The 27994-nt window shown below is 38.9% G+C and overlaps 1 protein-coding gene across 1 annotated transcript; it reads left to right on the forward strand.

Annotated features, from left to right (window-relative positions):
• The first annotated feature begins 217 nt into the window (after positions 1 to 217).
• Positions 218 to 27979, forward strand: MEMO1 (mediator of cell motility 1). The gene is made up of 9 exons (XM_084203222.1): positions 218 to 461; positions 12532 to 12613; positions 14682 to 14750; positions 16656 to 16768; positions 18062 to 18173; positions 19092 to 19234; positions 20377 to 20453; positions 25874 to 25978; positions 27286 to 27979. The coding sequence occupies exons 1-9, from the start codon at positions 401 to 403 to the stop codon at positions 27415 to 27417; spliced, it is 894 nt and encodes a 297-aa protein (XP_084059348.1). The 5' UTR covers positions 218 to 400; the 3' UTR covers positions 27418 to 27979.
• The last annotated feature ends 15 nt before the right edge of the window (positions 27980 to 27994 follow it).

Below are 27994 nucleotides of genomic sequence, written 5' to 3' on the forward strand. Positions count from 1 at the left end.
GCGTGGGCGGGGCCGGCGGAGGACGAGCGGCCAATCACGGTGAGGCTTTTGCTTTGGTGCCCAATGGGGGCGCGGCGCCCGCGCGGTCCTTAGTCCACGGGATCCGAGTGGGGCCAAACCCAGCTGCGGCCGCGGCCTCCTTCTCTCCGCGCCCCCCCCACCCGCCGGCGCGGAGTTGGCGGCGGCGGCTTCGAGCTCTGTCCCCGCGTCCCCCCCCAGCGACCCCGCCCGGCCCCGCGCCCCCGGCCCGCGCCGCCCCGGCAGCGCCGCCTCCGCCCGCGGGGCCCGGGCCGTGCTGGGGGAGGAGGAGGGGGAGCAGCGCCGCCGCCGCCGCCGCCGCCGCGGGCGGGCCCGTCCCCCAGCGCCCCCCCCGAACACCATAGGCGGCTCCGGCTCCAAGATGTCCAACCGGGTGCTCTGCCGGGAGGCCAGCCACGCCGGCAGCTGGTACACGGCCTCAGGTACCGCCGCCGGGAGCGGGGAGCGGGCGGCGGGGGCTGAATCAGCACTTTGGGGCCGCCGGGGCCGGTACCGGGCGCGGGGAGGGGCCGCCGGCTCCGCCCCCGCCGGCACATGCGGGCGGGGGGCTGGGGGTTGCCGGGCCCGGCCGCCGGCGGGGAGCGGGCAGAGCGGGGCAGGGGGTGCCGCCGAGCATCCCGAACGCACCTGCCGGCCGCCGCTGCCCCTCTCCTCCGGCCCCGGTGCCTGCAGCGGCGCCGCTCGGCGGAAATCGGCGTTTGGCCGTCGCCGGGAATGGATCGGGCCCCGGCTGCGCCTCGTGTGCCCGCCCTGCCCGGCAGCCGCGCCTCGCCGCTGCTCCTCCGTGTGTCACGGCAGCGGGGCTGGAGCCAGCCCGGGGCTGTGCTTCGTACCGAGTGCTGCTCTCCGTAAGAGCACACGGAAGGATTTCAGTGTTTTCAAATGCTCCTGGGTTTTTTTGGTGTTGTTTTGTTAATTCCGCCCGTCTGGGGTTAGAAGGCAGGGGGAAAGGTGTGAAAATAGGGAGTTTTATTTTACTTCTTGTCGAGGTATGAAAATATGGAGATCTATTTCTCGTTTTGTAGTCCAAGAAAACCTTCTATTTTTCCTTCCCTAGAGCTTTCTTTAGAAGGAGTGAAAAGTTACTAAGCAATAGCGCAGAGTGGCTCTGTCCATTTAAACATGTGGTACTTGCAGAAGAAGAATAGAAGAAAAACGTGGTGCATTGGAGAGTGAGCTACTGCTCCCTTCGCCCACGCCAAAAAAGAGGCAGAAACACTTAATAATGGCATGATAGCACATATATTTGGAGATAAGTTTTGTTTGGTTTTGGGGCAGAACCGCTTTTGTGAAAAGGATGCACGTTTGTCTTTTCAGAGCTGTTAATAAGATTTGTAAGGGATGTTCTTTTACTGGCCCCAGGAGTAAAGATGATTACAAAACTGCAGGTGAATGAGCTTAGATGAACAAGAGGCTGTTGTAATAAGCAGTTCAGAGGGAGGTACAACTGAAAATAAACCAAACCAAACAATGAAGTGTTGCGTTCAGGATCCTAAATTAACATCTAAGAAGAATTGGATGTGAAAAGTCATACACTTCTCTTGGCTAAAATAGATGTGGTTTCCCCTCCATAAATTGATGAACGAGGTATGAGGCAAAAAATGAAAGGGAAGAAAGAAATACAGGGAAGAGAGTAACACAGGAAAAGGTGGATTGTGTGATAAGTAGCTGGGCTTCAAATGCTTGGGTAGGCGTTTTTGAGACAACAATAGAGGATGATTGTTTTCCTTCTGAGCTTAATATTCTAAACATAATTCTTTTGTCCGTTACAAAACTGGCCTCAAATCTTTGTGCAGCTTGCAACTACATTTATTTCCAGTGATCTAGAAAGGTAGGTACTACTCCAATTACAGAAAATATACAAAATCATGTCAAAGGTATAGATGTAACCATGTGCAAAGACCTCAAAGCATCAGAGCTTTGTGGTAATCACCTTGGTCCTGCAATTTATATTTTCATTTATGAGTAAGGCAGAGAACTGATCTGCGATACGGAGTGGCTACATAACCTCACACCCAAATTTTGCCGTTTGTTTGGTATTGGACTTCACATCAAGTTATTACTGGATACTTGGAAATAAGAATTTTAATTTTTTAAAAAATAATTTAATAGGCATGGCTACTGTGTTTGACTGTTTTCTTCTCTGTGGAAATTCAGTGCATAATTTAGTTAGACTACACTGGGGTAAATGTTTGTGACTAGTTTGGCCAGTACTAGTAGTTTGTAGTAGGACATCCAAAAGCATGTTATTCCCATTGCTTTTGGGCAGCCCTCTGGCAATTGCTTATTGAGGAGATGTGGGATTGTTGCCCAGACACACTGCATGAAAAAAAAAACCCCAAACTGAATCATGTTGTAATAATGAATTATGACAGCTGTGCTTGTGACAAGTTAAATTGTTACAGTGTGTATGGTGGGGGTAAGTGGTTGATGTTGCATAATCTGGGGATTTTGGAAATGTTTTTCCTTGAATGAGCAAGGAGTATTATGTGTTTTGCTCTAGAACTCTCCTGCTATTTTCACTGGGTATGTGAGAGCAGGAATTGTGTCTGTTCAGCAAGACAAGGGCTACCTATTATTTATTGCTTGAAAGCAGTAAATAATAAATAAATAATTTTGTGTGCCATTTAGGAAGGTCCATCAAGAGAAAACAAATGACAATCAAGAGGCTGTGTGTTCATCATAGGTTTAACTTAAAATCTTCCTGTATTTCAGGCCAGAAACTTGTAACATAGTCTCCTCAATTGTACTACTTGAAGAAAGTGAATTTTACCATGTGTTTTCAGCCTGCATAGCTTCAAGGCTGGAGCTGAGGCAGGGATTAGTTTGAATTGTGATAGTTCTTCAGTGTGTTCCCATGGTTCTCTGGGGATTGTCTTTTCAAGTACTCCTACCTCCTCTGTTCTTGGCGCTCCTGTCTCGGCCCAGAAGCGATTTGCTGTGTTATATATAAACTGGTTGGTGTTTGAGCTTCCCCTTTCCTCCAAACTGCTCTCTTTCCACAGAGTTTAACTACACGGGATGAATGGATGCCCTGCCCTTCATCCTGCTCTGTAGTTAAGATGATCGATCTGAAAGGGCAATGAGAAGTGTGGGGTTTTTTTTGGTTTTTTTTTTACAGATATGTTCCAAATCTTTACATCTGAAAGCATTTTTAAAAGGGTTGAGTGAGGATACAGTTTTTAAGTGGTAGTTTATCCTGAGGTGCCTGGTACCTAGGGCTAAAAAGTCAACACACCATCCAGGATGATGCATGGCATCCTGTGCTTGGGAGAGGATTTACAGCAAAAGTGAAGCACCCATTGCTATTTAAAAAAAAAAATAAATCTCTAAAATCTTGCTATAGAAGTCAGCTCTGGGAAAGAAGGACCAAAGCCAGCTGAGGGGGAAGACAAAGAATGGACACAGAATGTGGTGGTCTTTTTTGTTTTGTTTTGGTTTTTTTTGTGGTCAGAGGATATTCTTAAACTGTTTTATCTGTCTCCTGCACTCCAGGAGTGGCAGCAATATCACAATTGAAGCCACAACCAAGATGGAGCTGCTGCTCTTCATGTATGGTCAATGCAATGTGTGTAAGGGGGTTTGGAAGAAATGCCACTTCTTGTCTTTAGAGCTGCTCATTTCCTTGGTGCAGCAATTGCTTCAGCTGAAAATAGACTATGGCTCTATCATTTTCTCCAGCCATGGAATGTGCACTGCTTGGGTTCTGCCTTGGAAAATATAAACATGCACTCCATTCTAGTATGAATACACCACCTACTTGTATGATGCTAATGAATGCTGTAGAGCAGGTGGGACTGGCTGGGCAATTATGCACATCCAGATATGTTCACATGTTAGAATGTTTCATCCAAGTAAACAACTTTGTATTAGAGGGAAAGTTAGGTCCCAGGGAGAAAGCTCACTGCTTCCTACTCAGTAAAGCTGAGAAGGGGGCAAGAAGTGGAAGCTGAACTTCACCATGTCGCTCTAGCATTTCACTTCTCATGTGTTCTTCATTGTGTGCTGTTGTAACAACAACAACAACAACAACAACAAAAAAAAAAAAAAAAAAATCAAAAAAATTAAGGTGTTTAAGGGGTTTCAGCAGGTGAGTTCAGTATGACAGTTCAAACCAAAATGGTTGTCATCTCTTTCCCCACACCAAGAATTCTAGAGGAAAGTTAATGTTCATTCCACATCTGTCAATGCAGGATCTTAATGAACTTGAGGTGTATACCTCTGGAACATTTGATTGGCAGCAAACAGAACAGTGGAGTCTGGTCAGTTGTTCTTCCTCCTACTTAGAAGCACCACTGAGCATGAAAAGCTTTACAACTGAGCTTCCAAACTGAAACTGTGTTGTGCCTGTTGCTGATAGTAGGTCACTGGTCTAAACAACTTTGTTCTTTACTTGCAGAGCTTGATCTGTGCGCCTGCTTTTAAAAAAAATTAGTGGTATATCACAGACATGCCATTGCTTTTGTGGACTAGCAACTTGGTGTATGTTGGCCACTGAAAACATTTGCAAAATTTAGATAAAAGCATACAATGTAAATAAAAGTATCACACAGCACTGCTGTCATGTAGATTCTTTAAAAAAAAAGAAACTATCACTCTTGTGTGGTGAAAAATAGTACACTCACGTTTATTTTTGGAATGAAGTCCCAGTCCTGCTGTGTTAATTCAACCACCTAGTATCCAAACATCTTGATAAATTGATTTTTAACCAGCAGGTGGAAGAGGAAGATTAAGGACAACTTGAAGCAAAAATGGCATAATTTTCAGTTGCTTTGCATGCAAGCAGGCACATTCCTAGATACAGAAGAGCGGATGAAATGCAATGGAAGTTACATGCTATCCTGAGCATGGACTGTATGCAGGATAGGGCAGTTTATTCTTCAGTGTGAGTAGATTCAGTAAGTGCTGGGCAGTTACTGCTGTGGAAAATCAATCCATATGCTTCTGAAATGGAAATAAACATTAGTTATGTGCATCTTTTTTTTTCCCTCTGTAGCATGTCATGAAAAGTGGGATATCACATTATGGTGCTGAACACGGCTTATGGGCTCACAGCTGGCCTCCCTTGTCTGGCCCCTGGAAGTGCTAACTGAATACTGTGCTGCTCCTTCTTAATGTGTGTGATAAGAGTTCTTGTTTCAGCTTTTCCCCAGTCTGTGGCATGCTGATACAGGTAAAACATAAAGGGTTTTAGTAGGCTCTTCCAGGCCACAGGAGTAAAAATAAATTGAGAGTGTGTGTGAATAACAATACTCCATGATGTGAAACTTGCCCTGCAAAACAACTTGCCCTGCGAAACTTGCCCTGCAAAACACAAGTTTGTTGTTGTATTAGGGCTTATTTCTCTGCTTTCCCTGATCAAACCATAGTGGCCAGAGGTGTGCTGTTAGCCTGTGCCAACTTGTTTGAACTAGGAGAACCTTAATTTTCATAAGCTTATTAATGCAAATGTGAGTTGGCAGAATAATTGCTGTGTCGACTTGACACACCATTGCACTCATTGTCTTGAATGCTCTTCTTTTTATGATGAGCCAAGTAAATGGCCAGTAAATACTTGAGGAGACTTTAAGCTTAATGGTGTACTTGTGTTTAGAGTTTTCTGCTGCCCTAGCTTGTCAGCAAAAGAACCCCAAAGGAGGTAGGTACTGACATCTTGTTGCTACCATTTGTAAGGATTAAGCTTCTAACTTGTTTGGGCAAGAAATGTCAGAACTCTCTAATAACTGGCTGTTGTACTGCCAGTGATGTTTCAACCTTGTCTTTTGAGCAGAAGTCTGCATGATGATGTGTAGATCAGCAGGAAAGTATAATGCTTTGAAGAACTTCAGCAGATGAGAAAATAAATGAAAAGGCAATTGTGTGCCATGAATAATCAGTTCAGAAGTTGCATTTCTGTCAAAGTTGGCCACTATTTTCCCACATTTGCAACCCCTTCTATTCCTTTGTAATCGCCAGTAAGATCAGCATTAATGCTTTTTTGCTGCCTTTGTACCAAATACTGTTTTTTCTCACATCAAAACCCACTTACTCTGTTAGTAGCTCTGTGAGGCAGGCAGCTTCAAGGTGCAATGGCAGTGTGATTCTGAGATAGTAAGACTGTTCTCGTTTGTGCCTTCTGGGGCTTGGGGGCCTTGAGGAGTGATGTGAGAATGACTCTTCATTTCAATGAACAGTGCTGTAATCCCAGCATTTGTATGCTTGCTGGCACAAGCTGGAACTCCTCATCAGCATTAGAGAAAGTGTGTACATCAGTTACAGCTGTTTCTGCTTTGCTGTGGTGTTGCTGAATATGTGTAATCCATTCCCCAGGCCTGCTGCCCACAGTTTCAGAGGGCAGATGCTGCTGCTGGGTTCATTGACCTTGAGCGGCTGCATCTCACTTTAACTTAGGGCAGAATCTCTTCTCTGGAGCGTGTTGGATATGGGTCTCTGCAGCAGCTGAAGTGGTCAGAAGGGAATCACGTGTGACTCTGCCTGGTTCAGACTAGGAATGCAGACGAGGGCTTGAGAACGATGTTCTCTATGCCGTAGAAGAGTCTATAAAAGTGGTTTAGTGTGACAGGCCAAGAACCCTGGCATTCTGCCAAAAATTGGAATAACTCATCACAGTTCGTTCATAAATGTAATGTAGAAGTAGTGAATCATCATGTTGTTTGTAGATGGTCACAGACAAATGGATCCAGGAAAACATGGAAAAGACATGTGGGGGTCACTGAAATAAGATGTGGTTTAGTGGTGAACTTGACAGTGTTAGGCTTATGGTTGGACTCTATGATCTTAAAGGTCTTTTCCAGCTTGAATAATTCTATGATCTCTTGTAGTGAAGGGAGCTTTCTGCAGTAGCAGGATAATTAATGTACTGATCATGAAATCTTAATGTTGTGACATTAGCTGAAGCATTACAAATACAGCTGTTAACTTAAGTTCTTACCTTGCAATCTGTGAACAACTAATCATAGTGTCTTACGAATTCATTAAGTATTTGCTTTGCAATGTTAAATACCAAATGTAATATCTCTCTCCCTTTTGTCGTTTATCTTTTTTTAGGCTTTTTAGGGGGAAACTGGATGTGTCATTACTGACTCTTTTATGAATTAAACATGGAGCACAGCATTAATATGCAGACTGTATTATTTAGCATTGTATACTGAAAAAGCATACTGGAATAATTTGAAATACAATTTCTAGGCTATTATTTCTAGCTGAATCACTTAAATACTGTCAAAATCAACATACTTCAAGAAAAGAATGTGGATTCAACTTTCATTGTACAGTTGGAATTGAAAAAGTTTTACATTTGGTGTAGTTCTGGTATCATTAAAATAGGCCCAAAAGTATCACTTAGTGCTAACACTTTCACAAATCTCATTTACATTTAGTGTGAGTTAGAGCCAAAATCATTCTCAGAGGTATGGAACAGAATGTCATTTGTTTGGATCTCTGAATGACTTGGGTACTAAGGTCCTGGGTACTTTTTTATGAAGTTAGGTAGGTACATGTTGGTTGATATTCTTAATGAGTGGTGTTATAGTTTGATTTTCTTTTTTCATTCTTGCTAATTTTCAGTAAAGAAAAACCAATAACTAGTTAAGTACTGCAGAACTGGGGCATGCCAGTAAGAACTGCCACCAAAGCAGATTTTGATATGTTTCAGTGTTTCTATTGTGACTTCAGTTTTATTTTTCCCCAGTTCAAGCAATACTTGCAGTTTTAGTTCTATCTTACAGTGTGTATAAATAGGAATTAATGTGGCATTGGTGTAATATCTATTTGTGTCTTAATTTTCCCCCAGGTTCTTGTTTGCATTGGTAAATTTCTGTGCTGCCTGTAGTCTGATTTTGCCATTTTATCAATATTGGAGGAGAGTATATGCTAGGCAGTGGAGAATGTGCCCATTAGCATGAGTTGTTGGAAGTCACCTTCTGTTCCTGACAAATCCTAATCTTTGCCTAGCTAAAACTTGTTCTTTATTCAAGGATTTGGCTTTTGTTGCATTGAGAAACAGGTTTGTTTTGTTTCTTTTTTTCAAGTGCGGTCTGTGTTTTTTTGAAAAATCTTTACACTTTATGCAATTTTATTTGTTAGTCCTCTGTCACCTTTCAGATTTCAGTTTGCCTAACAATTTAATTAGTGCTTCAGATTCACCTTCAGAATTGTGAAGAAAGGAATTCCTTTAGTTCTAGTTACTAACCTAGTTGTATGCCAGCCCCCAGGGTTCGCTATTACTTTGATTTTTCTAACACTCTACAGGAGTAAAAGCTTACTCGCTTCTTACCACACATGTAAATATTTATTAGAAGCATTTTTAAGGTGTAGACTTTTCTCATCAATGGAAAAGGTAGCTAAAAAGTGGAAGACTCAAAGGAGGGTGGTGGCTCCTATAGGTAGGAGACATCCTTGGACCAGTAAAAGCTGTCAGGGCAGGGGGCTGCAGTGTTACTGTCATTGTGCTCCAGATTACTTGCCTTGCTGCAAGTGCTGTACGTGTGCAGCCGAGGGGGACTTGAGCAGTTTTCCCTGGTGGTGCTATAAATTTTGATTGAGATTTATGCTCTTCCAGTAAAAGAAGTATTCACTGAGACTGAGGATTCGGAGCAATCACTGAGTCTTCCCTATCAGTCTGAAGAAGCATGTTTTGTATGTGTGATGTTGGCTGCAGGAAAAGGAGCAAAATGCAATTACATTGTGTTGACACTTGGCATATAAGCACTTCAGTCTCACCGACAAGGTGAGGTTGGCTGTGGAAACAATGTGCTGCTTTGGCTTAACCTGTAAAGTCTGGACCATGACAGCTGTAAATTGGGGTGATGAACTTCTCTGAGTCACTACCAGATGTCTTTGTGTTATTATTCCCTGGGTGACAATGGCATGCGAGTAATGTGGAAGGATTCTTTCTTACTTACTCTAGAGCTTTGTGATGGGATAATGTTTATTGTTAAAATAAGCTGTCCTTTTAGGCAAGATAATTGAATAAATGCTGCCTGTAGTTGTTTCCGTGAATTTGCCTAGTGGAGGCTTGATCTGTGCTTGCAATTATTTTAAACCTTGGCATAACTTCTGCTGGTTTTCAAAACAAAACAGGATGTGAAATATCCACAAATAATGTCAGAAATCTTTAGTTACACTCCTATGTTTATACCTGACTTCATAGGATTGAAATGCAGATCCTAATGTTACATACTTCAGTGAAGCTCATTTTTTGCTGCTTAACCTTCTTTTGATCAATGAAAGGTCTGATCTTACAATATTAATGCTGAAGTATACTGATTGTTGCATCCAGAAATTGAATCTATAAGATTTTCTACCCTTCTGTCTAGGTTAGCCTTAAAGTTGCTGTTGCTCTCATCCTGCCAGCTTTCTCAAGCTGAGCTTTCCACCTGAGGTTCAAAGAGCCGGGACCTGTTTTACTTCCCATCACAACAGCAAGGGGGTACATGGGTGGCAGTGCTGTTCACTGTCTGTGCTGGTCAGCTAAGGAGATGCACGTTCACTGGATGGTCTTGATGACTGTTTTTCCAGTTAAGCTTCATTTAAATATGAAAAAACGTACTTCTTTATGAGGAAATACTCATATACTATAATACAATTCCATATGGCAGAGCACAGCTACTGAGAGTGTGGGTTTATTTATATTTTGTATAACCAATTCAAGTATTTGACTTTAGCTTTAAGCATCCTCATGTTTGAGAAATAGGGAGAAAAACTTCTCTGAAGAGTTCAAGAAAAAGTTGGTGCTAATTTGGTAGCAAGAAAATTACAGTTCTAGAGTATCCCCCTTAAAGTATTTGTAAGCACAGGAAGCTGCAGGTAGGTTATACTTTTGTGAGTTTGTGTGAGTGTGTTTGATTCCCCACCCCCTTTTTTTTTTCTTTTCTTTAGCTAAAAGGTCATGGATATGTTGTACTCTCCATTTTCTCTCTGTTAGTCCTCTGGAGAGAGAAATTTGATTGCATATTTTATTAAAATAGCACAGATGAGTATAAGTTGAAATGAAAGTTTACATTAGGTCAAAATTAGTTATTTAAATGGGCACCTTATACTTGGCATTAAAGGGAAAAAATCTGAAAGCGGATGTGTTACTTGGTCCTTAAGTAAACGCTGACAAAGTTTCAGCCCTTGGGTCATACAGTTCTGTTATTTTACTGCCTCTAGGAAGAAATGTTACTTTGTTAGAGTGTGTGTCTGTAGTAGCAGACTAAGCAAACCTGAGCATCTTACTCCACTACCAGGCTGTAAGATCGGAAATTTTAGTCAGATTCAACCAATCATGAAATTTTAGGATATTAATGGCCAGATGTTCTGACCTTTGTCTTTAAGCTGTTCAGCAGGTTACCTCAGGTTAAGGCAATTTGCTCAATGAGAGCAAATTGCCTTAACCACATCCTTAGTGAAAAACCCTTGCTAAAGAAGGGATGGAGGAGGGCTAAGCACAGTGCCTTGCAGGGGAAGAGTTCCCCTTGGCTTAAATTCTGTCACTTTTGCAGTTGTGTTGCCTATGGATCCTCTTCTTTGAGGAGAATGGGTCGGGGGGGCAAAGTAATGTTTAAGTCTGAGTAGTCAGTGTTGAGAAAAAAAGTGTCCTCCTAAAGAGCTTAATTCAAGAAGTATTTTATCTTTCTACATATTTTGGGAGAATTAGGAAGTAAAAACATTTTTTAGGTGATTTGTTTCTTCACTGATACATGTAACAAATGGAAGTAGTAATACTATGAAAGTGTACTGTTTTGTTAGTCTCCTATTATCTTAGAAGGAGGGTGAAAATAGAGACCTATTTATTTTTACTTAGCTTCCCGTATAGCCTCCATTTTCTAAGATGTCGTTATGCTTACCTCTGTTGCACATCAGCTGCTTGTAGTTTCCCCAAGCAACACAAGCAGCAGAACAAAATTGGTATATGGTGGAATTTTTATAACAATTTCATAATTTCACAAAGTCGCTGTATTACGTGAGTGACAGCAGCTACTCTGTCACTCTTTCACTTTAGAGTTAGAGTTGTAGACAGTAACTAAGGCTTTCAAGGTGTAATAGAAAGCTTAGGAAAATGGTGCTGCACTTGTTCACTTCCTTCATGTAAGAAGGTAGGGCTCTTCACAACTACAGAGGTTGTCCTTTTTCAAGGAGACATGGATTTAAGTTCTGTATAAAAACTAATGGCTTCAACACCTCTACCCTTCATGTCTACATTTTCTAGGGAAAGCTTTTGACTATCCCTGGTCAGGGACTGATTGGATTCTGCAGAAGTTGACACCTTTTCTCTCATTCTCCGTGGTTCTTGTCAGCATTTTGGAGAGCTGTCAGCCCTTGTCAGGGCTGTTTGGAATGTATCTGTGAAATGGCTTCAGGTAGTTTAATTTGGTTTTGACTTACACTGGCAGTTGGTAGTTCAACACCTCCATGGGGAAGATACAAAGATCTATAACGTGCATGGAAGAAGAAAAGCAGCTTGCTGCACCATACTTTACAGATAAACTCTGCTGGCATAGAGTTCTGTCAGAAGCATAGTATCAGCTGCAAAAAATCCATCTATTTTCTTTGTTAATGCTATGTTACTTCTAACAATAGTAGCTGAATGAGTTTTTCTTGAAAGTTTTAATGTTCTTTAATAAGAAAGAATGTTGTATTGTATTTGCCAGACTTGCTTCCTGAAGGATAGCTTAACATCAGAAAGTTTTCTTGTGATGGGAAATAATTAAAATGTGGTTTGTTTGGGTTTTTAATGCTGCATTTCTAGAAGGCTTTTTTATCATCTGTCAGGTGATTGAATTAAGAATATTTGCAACTTCTGTTGAGGTACAGAACTTAGTTTTAAAAAAATTGTATTTTGGATTGGCCAGTTATCAAAGTTAATGTTGACTAAGTGATTATGTACTTGTAGTATACGTTGAATGGCCAGAAGTTGTTACGGCGTTAGGATAAGCATTATGTCTTCTCACTTTTAGCTTTTTTCCTGTGCATTTACACGTTTTCCAGGTTACAGTGTTTTGTACTATGCTCTTGTACTTGCTTAATAAAGGATTAATTACCATAGTCCTTGGCTATCATGCAAGTGTCAGGCCTTTGTATTATGTCATTTTCTCATATTGGGCTCTCTTGAAAAAGATCAGAACTTTTTGCTTCTGAATTCTGCAAATTCAATTATGAGAGGAAATAATCATCTGTCAGCAATTCTTTTGAAATCAGCAGCCATTCTTTCAAATGGTGAAGTAGTATGTTCATTAGTCCTCACAGAGCAGGAAACAATAAGTGTGTGTTTGGATGTGCAGTAAATGAACTTCCCAGACCAGGAGGTTGTAACTTTCAACATTACAGGGTTGGGGTTTCTTTTTGTTGTCCCATTGGGTATTTAGGGGGAATGGTTTTTTCTGTTTGTTTGTTTTTAGATTTAAACCCAGCTTTGAATGTTTAAGGTGCTGAACTTTCAAGCTTTATTTGTAAATTTTTGAGATGTATTAGGTTCTTTTATGACTTCAATATTCCCATGTCTCTTCACAGGACCCCAGCTAAATGCACAGCTAGAAGGTTGGCTTTCTCAAGTACAGTCCACAAAAAGACCTGCAAGAGCCATTATTGCACCGTAAGTTCAAAACAGAAGTTCAGTGTATCAAATACTTGTTAAAATGCTCTTTGTTTTTCTGGTGATTTTGAAAACTAGTTAAAGCTAGTATCTAGCTGAAAGAAGGGTTGTATGCTTTCTAGGTAAGTATTTTGGATATAGCATAGAGTGGCAGAAATCTGTGCACATTTGGGTATATGGTTAGCTTGCGTTTGGTGATGGACTGCACACAAAATATTTGTTTGTGATCCAGTAAGATTGGTAAGAGTTATATTAGTGAGAAAAACAGACCCCTCCAATAACAGAAAAAAAGCCAACCCCAAAATAAGCAAAACTGGTGCATCCCTCACACCCCCTAAATAAAATTTAGCAGTGCTTGAAAGCAAAGAGCAATTAAACACTATTCAACTATCCAAAATTGTTTGATTTTGTTATTTTAGTTTGGTTTTGTTTGAGCTATTTGTCCACAGATAAAATAGGGATCATCTGAACTATTTAGGGAGAATTCAATTTCTTTAAGATAGCTGAGAGATGTAATGACTAAAGTATGTTGGTCATTCCAAGTAATTATGAGTTGGAAGGAAACACTGGAAAAAGCACCTTAAATATGATGCTTGTCCTGTGCTAACATAGCATTGTCCTAATGTTCAAAGTATTGCATAATAGTATAGAGTGTGCAGAAGAAATTGTCCCACACTTCCCTTAGTCTTTCTTGCAGGAATGTCAGGAAAGAGACCTTTCAGCTGAAGATTATGTAGTTTAGTTCTTTTTCCAGAATTGCTTGGGGTCTTCCTGTGATCTCACCACATTTTTTTTGTTAACTGTGCCTTGTTTTTTTACCACCTGTGAAATGGGATATGCTTAATATTTTTGTGGAAGATGGAAGAAGCCTGCAGCAGAGGGAACATTTCAGCAGACTCTTTTGACATTGTCTATTAACATACCTTGCCCATTTGTGAGATCTTGGTCTCCTGTTTCCCCCCTTAACGTGTATGTTAGTACCTTTCTGAGCTCTTTAGAATGAGTGGGGTAAGTGATGAAGTAAAATCTCAGGGTCATTTTCAAGGTACCTTGCTTCAGGTATCAGTCTGTGGATAAATATAAATGTATCTGAGCATACATACATATAAATACATATAAAATCCTTCAGTGCTGTCAATGGGAACTTGTATCTGTACAAAAGCAGACAAAGTATCCTGTATACCTCAGGGCTTGCAGCATGCATCATTCTCAGTGTCATTGTGTAAAGCTGTGCTGTGGGCATACTGCTGAGTGACCAGGAGCCATTTTCTGCCGCTTTACCTGGAACTCTAGGAATTAATGTTCTATGAAATTAATGCTTTTAGCAGTGTAATGTGAATTTTTACTCATTTTAATGGGCTTGAAGAGAATAGTTCTTCAGGTTTGAACTCAATATTTGAAACAACTAGTCAAAATAATTATAAATTGATTTGGACCACACACAAGAACAGAAGTTGAGAAAGGACCATGCCAGACTGATAGGAAATGGTGAAGCCTGTAGCTTATTCCCTGCAGTAAAAGATAGCATGCTGCCTTCCACTCCTTTCCATGTGCTTGTTCATTCTGTTGCTAAGTTGTTCTTCAATGACAGAGCATTTTTATTCTCTTTATCTGCTGTGACATGTAGTTCTCTCTTTGCCAAGACCCCTCTACTGTCACTATATTCAGTTACTGGAGTGTAGTTAGAAGAGCTTTCTCCAGTAGCTTGCCACTCCCTTGTTCACTGGCTGCACTGTTAGCATTATCATGAGCTTGTCATAATAGTCTGAATACATCCTTTGCAGGTAAGGGAGGTCCTTTGATCTGGGGATTTCCTGACTGTTCAGTGGTCACTGATAGTTTAACTGAACAGGAAATGGTCACTGCCAGTTCTTCAACAAATACATGTCTTGTGTGACCAGTACTGCAGCAGCACTTTCCTGCTCTTTCACAAGTTTTAGATGACTCTTAAAATTTCTAGTTCACTGGAGACAAAAAAAAAAATCCTGAGGAATTAACACTGAATATCAACATATTTAAGATGTTAGGCAATATTTAAATCCTCTCATTTCGTGTATTTGGTTTGCAGCCATGCAGGATATACCTATTGTGGATCTTGTGCAGCCCATGCTTACAAACAAGTGGATCCCAATATCACGTGAGTATTACAGCTTTCTGTACAAAGCCTAAGACCCTGAGGTTGCAATTCTCTGATAAGTGGAATGTTCTTGTTACATTCTTACATCTTGAAGTACTCACATTTTAATTTTGTATTCTTTTTAGCCTTCTATGCATCACTACTGTTTTAACATCATAAATCTTCAAATTGGATGTTACAAAGGGGGGGGGGGAAGGAATATTGTTAAAATAATTGGTAACTAACTATTTACAAGGGAGGGATTAAAGACTTTTCAGTTTATTACTGATGTTCCGCTGCTTTTATAAAAGCTCAAGCTGGTTTTCTTGTTTTTTTTGGCTTTTGTTTTGGTTTTTGTTGTTGTTTTTTGTTTGTTTGGGTTTTTTGTTGCTGTTTTTGTTGGGAGGTTTTGTTTGTTTTATTAAGTCGATTAAAATACTTCACCATAATTCTGCATTGGTTTTTTAGTGCAGGATTATGGGCTGAATACTGCTAGGATTCTCTTCTGCTGTGGAGGAAGTGACCAGTGTGTTCATGAAAGCTAATTGTGCCAATAATTTTAAATGGACTTCTGTTTCTAAGAACTTTAAAAAAGAAAAAGTAAAAAAAAAAAACAAACAGCCAACATGCTGTCGTAGTCTGTGTTTGCCTCTGAAAATTTGAATCCAGTTATTTTTGGGTAAAGGAATATAATTGTTATGTTCTGCTGACTGCAACTTGTTTTTTTAATTACAAAAATTAAAAATGTCTCCAGTATTTACTCAAAGTATGTATTATGCAATGCTAAATAAAAACTGGCTAGGCTTACCAGTTGTTCATAAGATAACGTACTGTAATACTCTTCAAAGACAATGGTTTTAGTTCTTCCTAAACTATTGCAAATGATATGAAATAGCTCATGGTATGAAAGATACCTAGTTCCTCTAAAACTTCTGGAACAAGCTGTTCTCTGATAAGGAGTTGGTTGAACTTGCTGGGTCATTTGTTTTTTACTGCATGGGATATTTAGAATTCATCTTTGAGCTAAACTGATAAATTACATATTTGAATATTTGGTTTTTATTAGCTTTGCAGGAAGTTTGTGTTTTAGTATATATCTTGTTATAGTACTCCCTTTGTAAGAGATTAAAAAAACCAAACCCTCAGAACTTTACATATCTCCCACCCCTTTATTTCAGTGCCAGAAACAAGACTATATAATCCTGAATATGCAAAGCTGAATTGCCTATATTTTTTTTTTTCCTTTTAAGTCCTGTGGCAGGAGATCCTTAATATCTAATCAAAAGCCAGGAACTGAGGATCTAATTAAATAAAGATGTCATCATGACATGTAAAAGGTTACAGTATCAGCTTAATAATGAATGTGCTGGTCCAAGTCTCTGTTGATGCAACAGCAAAAAATCCCATAACATGTAATAACATAAACCCAGCATTTGAGAAGGACTTAAAATTTAATTTAGTGAAACCCAAGTATGGCTAATCAAGTAAATAAGCGAAAAACTCTGAATAGATTATAAACTCACAATTGTTACTTGATCCTGTATTTATTGAGGGCGGTGAGTTGCTGAAGGTTATATTGATTCATGGAGAGAATTCAAAAATTTGTTCTAAGCGGCTGTAACGCATCATTCAGCCTTCAAATGAATGAAGTCTGATGAATTTCTAGCTGATAAGTGCCCTCTGATATATAACCTGTTTAAGAGATTTAAGGGTAGAGCATAATTGAACTGATCTCATGATAATTCCTGACATACCAAGCAAGGTTGGGCCGTGGATTGATGTGGGGTCTTACTGACAACAAAGTATAACTATTGTAGCCGTGAGGAAGTATTACTTTGTATGCTTTTATTAAACTTGTTACTTTAAACTGAGTTGCCATCCAATTGCAGTTGTCTAAATTGTGGCCTTTTGTGTTAATTGTTGTAGCCGAAAAATTTTCATTCTTGGGCCTTCCCATCACGTGCCCCTCTCCCGATGTGCACTTTCCAGTGTGGACATTTACAGAACACCTCTGTATGACCTTCGAATTGACCAAAAGAGTAAGTGCATTACAGAGCTTGGACATGGTTGAGGCTTGGCTATGGGCTGTGGTACTGCAGGGCTGGGGACTTTCTTCTTATTGGGCGCTTCCTTGCTCTAAGTGGGATACAAGTGCAAATCTCGTTTTAGTGCAACAAAAAAAGAACTTCTGAATGAGCCTGGTTGTTTCAGACAGGGTCACATCATAACCATAGTGTTTCTCTTCCTCCTGGCAAGAATTCTAAATTTTTGCTTATCTTTTCAATTTTGAGTGTGAGCTTCAGAGTTTTAAAACTAAAAAAGTATTGCATCAAATAATAACTCACTGAACATCTTTTCCATTCTCCTGTTAAGTGTTCTAGCTGGAAATAAAGGTTCTTTAGTTGGTTTGAGTTTGACATCTGTTAAAGGAATAACAGCGAAACAAAAAATTGCTTTTATTTGGATTGCATACGACTTTCTAACTTGCAAACTTGGAAGCTGTTAGTCCATGAAATGCCAGTATTTTGAACTAAGTGCAATGAAGATTAATTTGATCTTTTGGCCTTTATGTATTTTGAGGTATCCCTAAGTGATACAGTGTCTTTTTCAGAAGGGCTAATTAGCGCAGATGTGCTGTGTTTCATTGTAACTGTGATTAAGCAAGATAATTCAGGCTTACTACATAGTGCCTGCAGAATTTCCTTAGGTAAAAACTGTTTTGCTTTCTGTGGAGCTCCTTTATGGTGTTGAGAAGGAGGCAGAGCCCTGCATCAAATTCATCATCCAGTGGAGAATTTTCAGAATGTGGAGATGACTCTGTATACTCTCAAGTATGCTTGAGAGTAGAAAAGATAACTTACAAATGTGGATTACTTAATATGTTGTGGCTGTCTCTCCATTTCATGATTCAGTCAATAATACATTCAATTAAATATTAACAAATCAAGCAACAGCTCATCTGATTAATTTCTTTTTCAACATATAATGGGCAGTTTATGAAAATAAAAATTCATTGACTGGTCAAATGCATGTATATTTTCAAATGTTTTATTTGTGAATTAAGTTTTGTATCATAACAAAATATTTTTCTATCTACTAGTAAGGTCACTGATTTGACACATTTTGTAAACTGAATCAATTATGTTTATACTTTAATGACTTGAACATAGTTTTATTTCTCAATTTATTTAGAAACAAGTGGTTTATGATGCTAGCCCTTGGAGACAAGTCATTTTTTATAGTGGGTATGTTCTGATGAAGGTACACTGTAGCTTGCTTTTTGCACTTGAAATTTTAAAAAAGTAGTGAAACCTGATCTTTATTCATTTCAGTTTATGGAGAATTGTGGAAGACTGGAATGTTTGAGCGCATGTCCCTACAGACAGACGAAGATGAACACAGTATTGAAATGCATTTGCCTTATACTGCTAAAGCCATGGAAAGGTATTAGAGCTAATTACTTCTGCGAGAATGAACATTATGTGCATTAAATGTTTGAGCTGCTGTGAAGTGCAGTAGGAAATAGTAATACATTTTATGGCATAGAAGACCTTATGGTGTGTATAATGCTCATACTTCCCTGTCCCCTGATAAAAATTTTGGTAAGGAGAGGGTCAAAGACTAGGAGAAGTTGCTGTAATTTTAACTGTGAGCAAAGCAAACACTTGAATAATGGAGTTACAACACCTCTTATAAACAGGTTTACTTAATAGAATTAATATTAGTTATGCTTTCATGAACTTTTTTCAATAGCTGATTTTTTCCCCCTGCTTTTCAAGGCTTCTCTGAAAGAAGTTCAAATAGCTTTCTATGGGATTTTAAGTTTCTTTAGAGACTTAATACTATTTTTGAAATCAGGAGTGTGCTTACAGCTGCTATTTCAGATACTTACTGTAAATAAAAATTGTCAATCTTTGTTGGGGTTTCTTCCCTAAGATGTGCCCCATCCCCCCCTTTTTTTTTTTGATTTCCATTGTGTTTTGAATTTTACCTAGAGTATCAAATATACCTGGGTACTATGTTGAGCATTTTCATATAAGTTTAATTTACTTTGGAGAATTACTCAACATGCAGCATCTATACAGGGAAAATTTAATTCTTACTTCATTGCTGATTTCACTATGTCTTTTTGTTTGTCTGGTATTTTTACTTTGCAGCAGAGAGAAATACTGGTTTTGGGGGTGTGTGTTTTCTGAAATTGAATTACTTTGAGGTTCTAAAACAGCATCCTAGTATGTCCTTACCAAATTGCAATCTTCAAATAATAGCAACCTTTTAAACCATTCTGCAGTTTCAGTTAGCAAGCCCTGAAAAATCTTTAGATGTTACTTGAATTACAACCTTTTTTCTTTTGCTTATAAGCCATAAGGATGAGTTTACTATTATTCCTGTGTTGGTCGGAGCACTGAGTGAGTCAAAAGAGCAGGAATTTGGAAAACTCTTCAGTAAATACCTAGCTGATCCTAGTAATCTCTTTGTGGTTTCTTCTGACTTTTGCCATTGGGGTAAGTTCCATATCTCATTATAAGAGTATATTGAATATTTTGTAGCTATTTTCAAATAATGTATTTTATTAAACATTGAACATGTTAACTTCTGGTAAATTCATTTTTGCAACTTAAATGCCTTCATAAAGTTAAAAAAGTCTTTATAGTCTGGAATAATAGGTAAAAAATATTAAATGTGGTAACGTGTTTTCAGTGTAGTGGAGGAAATAAATGGTGATTTATATACGTCTCTCTACTGTTGCAGTGAAGTAATTGTCTGAAGTTGCTTGCTCTTTTTGCTCTTCTTTTAAGCACCTCAAAACAACTTTCAAAACTAATTAGCTAAAAATTCACTGGGCATGGCCACTTTGCTCTGACAGAAATAAGTTTTGTATGTTTTACTGCTGGGTAAGATAGCAGATGGATTATTTATGCCAATTCACCAGTGCTACCCCAGTTCATCTTGGTGACAGAGCTACAAAGACTCCAGAAGCCTTGACTTCTGCCCTGCTTTACAATTTTATTTTTCTTTTAAGTGTAATAGTAGCTGGAAAAGGGACTGCTTCAGAAAGATATGTGACACAACAGACCTTCTTCCTTTTTTTCCATTGTCATCTTTGCTCAACTTATTTAAGTGCCTGTTTCACTCATCTTTGAAGTGGAGTCAGTGAAAGGTGTATGTAAGAATGACCTGGTTCTGTTGTGGCTAATGACCCATCTAGAACTGCTCATTGAATGATCATAATTTTTTTCTTTTAACCTTCATTTACTGTGGGTATTGTTGTGCAAATAGAAGTAGCCTGACTCTGTGGCTGACTTTGTCAAGAGGGATAGCAAAATGAAATGTTGCTTTACTTCTTAATTTACAGAATCAGATTCTAAGGCAATAAGAGGCAATTAGTGAGTGATACTTCAGTGTCAGTTCTGCATAGTAGATTTCTCTTTAGGAATATAGTCACCCATCATGTATTTTTCTTACTTTACTTCTGGGCTGCTACTTTATGATTGCCCTAGAATTTCCTCAATGGAGCTAAAAAGTATAAAATAAATGAAGATTACTACTTTATAAGTATTAGACTTTCAAATATTTAGTAGGTATTAGGGAGTGGTTTAGCTACAATTTTTCCCTTTTTTATTTTATACATGATTTTTGTTTCAAGGTCAGAGGTTCCGTTACAGTTACTATGATGAATCCCAAGGAGAAATTTATAGATCCATTGAGCACCTAGATAAAATGGTAAGTTTTCAGATTTGGTGGAACTAATTAACAAATTTCTCCTGTACATTCCATTTCTTTGAACACCTGAGAAATTTTTCTAACAAGATATTATAGATTAGCTATTTTATTGAATGTATAATTTTCCTTTGTTTACCACAATAAGAATGTAGCTGTTGGTTTTAACTAGTATCCTCCCTTTTACTGACTGCACACAATTATATTGCAGGTAAAAATTAGTAACCATAGTTAATGGAAAAAAAATGCATGTTCACCTACCTAAAATGCCCTGATGTAACCTAATTTCTGTCTACATACCCTCTTCTGTTTTTGAAAAGCAATAAAAATTCTGCATGGGAAATTGTGGTAGTTCCAGCTTGATAGCTGTGATACCTGCATATAGAAACAGCATTGTGATTATGCAAAGGTTTCAGCAACATCCATTTGGAGGAGGAAACTCTGTAGGGCATTGCACTGGTCAGGAAGATGAAAGCCACTGTTTCCTTGGGAGTAGCCTTCCCTGCCCCTTACTCTGTAGTAGGTGGTAGGGAAAAGCAGTACGCCATGCTTCATTTGGGGTTTGGCCAAAGGCTGAAAGGAATGGTAAATACTTAAAGGTCCAATGCCAATTATGTTGCATTTTCTTCGAAGTCATGGGAGCCAAGGATTTATTTATAACATAAGAAACCCCCAACAACTTAATGTTCAAGACTATATTTAAGGCACAGATTAGAAGTAATTCTTTTGGACATATGTAACTTTAGAATTTGTTTTACAACTGTTTGCATCATTTATGTAACTTCTGTAGAATCTGTTAGAACAGAGAGCTGTTCTTATTCATGGCATGTTAATTTTTTCCTTGTCTTGAAGGAATAAATCCTATCTGTTGGAGACATCTCTAGACTTTTTTGCCTTGTGTATACAAATTAACCTCTTTGTTTTTCTACTATTTATCACTGGAATAGAAATAACAGTAATAATAACAGTAAATAATTTGCCTTCGTTCTGTTTATCCCATTCTCATTATTTCTTGTAGTCAGTTGAGAGGCTTCTCTATCAAGAAAAGTGGTTTTTTTACAGAATCCCAGCATCAGTAGCTTTGAGTGTTTTTGCAGGAGAGCAGATTATGGTACATTAGCAAACATTAGTTTCCCCTTGTTAATTTCTGTGGTGAAAGCTTGAAGAAAGACTGGACTTTGGCATTTAATTACTCTTAGGGAATCCATTGCTGCACCAACTCTTCCTTTTGGTAGTTATTCAGCTAAATGGAAGTGACATTTTTTGTAACATGGAAAATCATGTCTACTGTTTAATAACTATGAAAATACTTTTTCAATCTGAAGTTTAACTGGAAAGCCAAACACGCTCTATAGCAGCATCCTGTGGTTATTTTTTGCTTGTTTGTATCATGCCTTATGTGACCACATGACTTCATATTCAGACACCGTATGGAGGAGGTCTTGTTTTGGGTGATTCTCAGAGATATCTTGTTAACAATATCACAAAGATCTCCTTGTCACCTTTTTCCAGTTTTTGGAAGTTTGTTCAATTTTGTCTCACTTGGCTACTTCTTGTTTCCTTACATAAGTATTGGATTTTTTTCGTGTGATTTGACGTACTAAACAAACTTGTATGGTTGTAAGCAGTAGGCGTCTACACAGACAAAATAGCATTAAGATAGAGACAAAACTACTAAAACTGGCTTCATTTTATTGGCCTTAACTAGGAAAGCAGTCAGCTGAGCACACTGTAAGCAGGAAGGTATTCTGGGGCAAGATGAAATCAATTTTCCTTAGAAATGCCTTTGTGAGAGGATGATGGCCTCTTCCTTAATTGGACTGGACCTTACATATAGTTGCATTTTCTCACCTAATGCATAAAAACTGCTGAATACTTGGGGCATTGAAATTCAGAGCCATAAGGCTCTGAACATAAAACAAATGCAGAGTAGTAAATATTGCTGGGTAGACATCAGTTTCTCCATGGTAATTGTTGATCTGACCACTGTCTCCACATCCTACTTTGTGAGGTAATGGCAAAAGGAGGAAATAGCCTCATGGTTAGAAGAGGTACCTTAGGGGAGAATCTTCAAATTAAGAGTTATAACTGAGCAGCTGATGTGCAATAGTTTGTATATCATAAACTGAAACAAACTATCTTTTTACATGTAAGTGGGGGAAGTATTTTGTAAGACATTGTTGAAGAGTAATTGTTTTTGATTGACTAGACAAAAAATGCTCACTTCAATCTTTACTGCTACATTGCTCATTTCATAGGAGCATAAATTTGGTATGCGATACTTTATGCCTCACTTGAGTCAATGGGAGGATTGTGTTACCCTGAATGCTGATGGGGGAAAATGCAGGCACTGACAAGTGCTGAGCAGGAATAGCCAGTACTTGGTCCAGGAAAAATGCTCAGCACCCATGGCTTCTCAGGTACCTCTAATGACCTGCTGCATTCTGGTGGCTTCTGCAGTGCTGCTGCAGTGAGCCAGGACCTCCCACTGTGGTCCAGCCTGGGAAGGCTTCGTGAGCTGGGCATAATGCAAGATTGAGTCTCTGCCTGGATGCCCAAGTCTCTGTTCTCTTCTCTGTGCCTAGACAGTAATTTTCCTGGGGGTTATTTGTCGTGTTGTCTGAGTGACTCACACATGCAAAGATAGTTGGGCTGAATAGTACTAAGACCACTTCCACTTCAATTAGAGGGCTATTAGTTTAGATCTTGAAGTGTGAAGAAACAGCTGAAATAACTGAAAACGGACTTTAACATGACCAGCCAAAGCATTATTGGCTTATAGTATAAAATGAGCCTGTAGGTTGTTGGAGGGGGTTTTTGTTTATTTGTTTTGGGATATGTGTGTGAGGTTGTTTTTTTTCAAGTTTTTTTGTAGGCTTGTAGATACTTGATCCTATTAAGGGATGTTATTTGGAAATGTAACTTTGTAATCATGTTAAGTGCACTGTGCTAGAATATTGTAGATGCCATTAACAGTATCTGGGTAACTGAGGTATGCAATTTCTACATGATGACCGTGTGATAAACTGTGAAACTGTGCTTACACTTGTATCATGGGGGTTTTGTTATGTGTTTTAACTCTGTTCTAAGCCATGCCTAGCTGAGTTGTTTCAAATACTGAAAATTATTTGCTTCATATACCTCTGCTTTTTATAAAACACAACCTGGCAAAAATGTTTCCTTTGTTCCCTAGACCATTTTAGATTGAGAAACAAGGTTGATAATCTTTGTTCCTCTGCCACAATGACTTTTAAATCCAAAAGATTGAAAAGCTCAGTACAACCTAATGCTTATAGGTCATCTGTTCATACCAATTCCCTATAGATTTTCTCCAGTCTCTAATGTATGGAACTCTGTTATCATTTTCTGGGATGAGCTGCATAGCTGTAATGTTTTGCCGTGCTGAACTGTGCATTGAAATAAGCTTACTAGGCATTCTCATAAATCCATGTCCATTCATTTGAGACAAATGCTCAAATGCCTCTGCCCAGTATGTTCCAGTGACTTACAACTGTAAAATGAGTCTCTCAATTGAGCAGCCATTTTCATGTTTTTAAAAGGTCATGAAAGGGTTTTACAAACAGATAAAATATATTCTCATTAACTGTTCAGTATCTGAGTAAGTGCCTTATGCATCTTGAGTTTCACTTGGGTATTTAGTCAAATTTAGTTCTGCTTTCTTTAGCTGTGTATTGACATGTACAATCTACAAGTAAATGGATGGTTGAAAAATGCTTTGGAAACTTTGGAAATGCAGTTGTGTCTGTGTAATCACTGCTAGTTCGAGAATAGCTACCACTATTTTTTTGGCACTCATTTAGGCTCTGTGGATCTGGAGTGATTAACAGCTGAAATTACTGGCCAGGGGTCCAAACACTTTCTCCATGACTCCAGAAAAACTGAATTCTTACCACCAATTGGCCAGCTTAGCTTGGTTTTGTTTTTCCATTAAAAAAGTGTTTTCCATTAAAAAAAAAGTGTTTCTTTATGAATCCATCATATGTCTGTTTCTATTGAAAAGTGCACAAGGGTAGTGGTTATCGTTGCTGTTTGTAATTCTCCCAGCTCTCCTGGGAATCTTCTGCTCCTCCATTGTAAGCTGTGATCCAGCCTGAATAATTAGCTGATATCTGCCAGATCTGCCAACGCCCTTGCAGAGTGTTGTGGAAAATTCGCTCTTGAAGTGGAGACTTCAGACTGACTGCTTCCTGCATTGTGGCTTCTCCTTTTATCACCCAAAAGTAGGGGAAAGAGCTGGGATAAATGCAGAAATCTTAAAAGAAATTGTCTCCTTTTCTGGTACCAACCTCCAGTTATTCCCATGCAAAGTATGTTTTTTCCTATTCTCTAAGGAAGAACTTACTGTTTCACCAACAGAAGCAGCAGAACTATGGATTTTATTGAGTTAGTGAGTGTCTGGAGCTCATTTCCCTGCTGAAGGGAATAATTTTCAGAGAAAGGAAAAAAAGAGGATGGAGTCTAATACAGGCAAAAGAGCAAACCCATGATAAACCTGAGACAATAATTGATTTAGACTTGTTTCTAGACTACTTTCATGGTGTTCGATCTGCTTTATGGGATGGGATAAGAGTAGACAGTATATCTGGAGTTGTAGGGTTCTTTTTGCTTTTAAGAATGCAGATGTTTGTATATGTGTAAGATTTTGTTTTCCACATGTGTGCTGGTATTCTTAGCATGACTCCATGAGATCATGAGTCTCGCTCTCCATGGAGGAAAGGATGTCTGCACGTGACTGTCTCCTGTAAAGTGGAAGCACCATCTCCTGGTTCTTACATTTTTGTTATGCACCAATTTAATAGTGCTTTAGAGATTTTCTGGATCTGGTTTTTATGCTCTGAGCAAATGGCCAGGCCATGCCCAGATCAATTGCCTTGCGTGCCTGGTGTGTCCCGGATACTTCACACTTGTTATGCGTGTGAATTGCACATGTATAGTGTTTGTTTTATCTAGGGTTTTTGGACATCTGGAAGTCCCAAACAAGTGCTTGGCCCTGAACTTTGTTGTTAGGGAGAGCAGATGGAGGCGCAACTTCTTCCTGCTTTGCCCTTTTAGTAACTTTGTCTGGTTATATCCGTACCAAATCTTATGGAAGTAGAGCAGTCTTGGATGGTGGGGATCAACTAGTCTTCAGAGCTTTTTTAATGTGAACTTCACTGGTATTTGCAAAGATAACTTCGCAGATCTGTGGATTAATGACAACTCTGGAAGAGCTCCTGCGCTTTTAGTTTGGCAAGGAGTGGAAACAAGATGACTACAAGCTAGAGCTCACATGCTGAGATTCCTTTGATATCCTTGGTGCAAAGTAGAGGGTTTTTCCTCCTGCTCTGTTGTAACAAATAGATGATGTATAAACACCTTCTTGTGAATATGTAATGTAATTATTGCTATCAATTCTTTTTCAGGGTATGAGCATTATAGAGCAGCTAGATCCTGTATCTTTTAGCAATTACTTGAAGAAATACCATAATACAATATGTGGAAGACATCCTATTGGAGTGCTATTAAATGTAAGTAACTGTCGATTTATTGAAGAATACAACTTCTGGGAAAATGCTTGCATTTGTAAAACACAATACTGCTGCAGTATTCCTTAGTTCTAAAATGTCAAGCCTTGAATTAATTTATTTTTCTAAGTGTTCTCAATTTGGTCTCTGATTTTCATGTCTTGCATGTAGACAAATGTAAGCTCTTGAAAGGGATGAGGGTTTTCAGTTCCCTGAGGGAGATGAGGTATCACATTCCTTTTGAATTTCAATGAAATGCAATCATTCACTTTTTCTTGGCCCTAAATAAATGAACAAATAAATCCATCTCCCTGAAGAAATATGTACTTACTCTTTTGAATCAGTCCTTATGAACATGTATTTATTTTCTCTATATTGCTATTAGGTGGCTATTGTGAGTGCCTTGTGATGTCTGGCAATGGTTTTGAGTTTTAAAAATATGGTGAGAGATGGCCTCTGTAAGTATTAGTGCAGAGCGCCATTAACTCATAAATCAACAGCAGTTACAATTCAGATTACTTTCTGGTTACTGTATTCTGCTTTACTGATGCAGTGCAGACATAAACCTGGCTTAACTTAGTTGTCTGAATTTGGTCGCAGCTGCTTTACAGCACTGGCGGTGTGCTGCAGATTTGTCATACTGCTTCAGTGAATCTCACTGTATTTTTACTGTAATTCCAATCTGAAACAGGAAGCATGTTTATTTGTTTAAAAGGGAAAACTTAATTCACTGGGAATGTAGTCTGAGCGGATAACATAGAAAGAACCTTTTAAAGTGGAGTCCATAAAAGTTTGTATGAGCATTATCAATATTGGTGATGCATGTAGCAAAGTTCAGTACTACAACAACTCTGCAAATATACCCAACTCTTACCCTCAGATAATTATTGTTAGTTTTGCAGTGAATCACAGCTAAATTCTGTTCCTTCACTTTTGCCAATTGTCACGCTTTAATAAATTATCTTTGTACCTACTTTCTCCTTGATGGAAGGAATTGAATCTGAAAAGTGTTACTAGTGTTAGGTTTTTTCCTCTTGCATCTGTGTTTCTGTATGAATTCCCCATGGAACTGAAGGCATTGTTTCTAAAAGAGGTATCATGAAAGGTTCAGTGTTGCTTTAGAGAACTGCGTGGATGTACACAGCGCAGTGGGGGAAGTGAATGAAACAGCACAGAAATAGGCGACATCCACTAGTTACTGGGAGGTGCTTATATAATGAGCTTGTGAGAGATGGTGCAAGGACCTTTGAGACCTAGGAGATGTAATTTCACTGATACCTTTTTTTAAACAGCTCTTTTTCTCTCCTCAGGCTATCAACGAGCTCCAGAAGAATGGAATGAATATGAGCTTTTCATTTTTGAATTACGCTCAGTCGAGCCAGTGTCGAAACTGGCAAGACAGCTCAGTGAGTTATGCAGCTGGAGCACTTATGGTCCACTGAACTGCTGAATGCTCAGGGATGGCACCTGCACACACTCTGTATTCGGGGTCCCAGCCTAGCCCTTACAAAGATACAGTCCCTGGTCTTTGGGTATACTGAAACCTCAAACTAATAGAACTCTGTTCTTTTCTAGTAGGTGTAGTCCTTCCTTAGTTTCAACTCATTTAAAAATGCTTTCTTGTTTAGGACAATGGAAGGAAGACTGGTATCAGAGCTTTTTGTGAGAGTTGTTTTTTTTCTTTGGAAAAGATAATGGCTGTGAAGACATGGTGGTAGACTGGTCTTAAAAATACAACATGTAAAGCATTTACCATATCCTAAATTTGCACTCTTTGCAGACCTGTGCACATATACTCAGCTTTCAGAATAGTTTTGCAAGTTGTAAACGGAAAAAGGGGGGAAAATGGGGTGGAAGCTTTTTAATAAAAGAAAAAAAAAGGAAAACAATGCATTTATAAATGATTCTGTATTAGAATATAATAAAACTCCAGTATAGTCAGTTACTACCCGTGATGTACAACAGATATCTTCTATTTTAGTTGCTAATAAAGGGCTACACAAACCAAAATAGTCTGGT

The sequence above is a fragment of the Fringilla coelebs genome, assembly GCF_963513975.1.
Source record: "Fringilla coelebs genome assembly, chromosome: 3".
In the NCBI taxonomy this organism is placed as follows: Eukaryota; Metazoa; Chordata; class Aves; order Passeriformes; family Fringillidae; genus Fringilla; species Fringilla coelebs.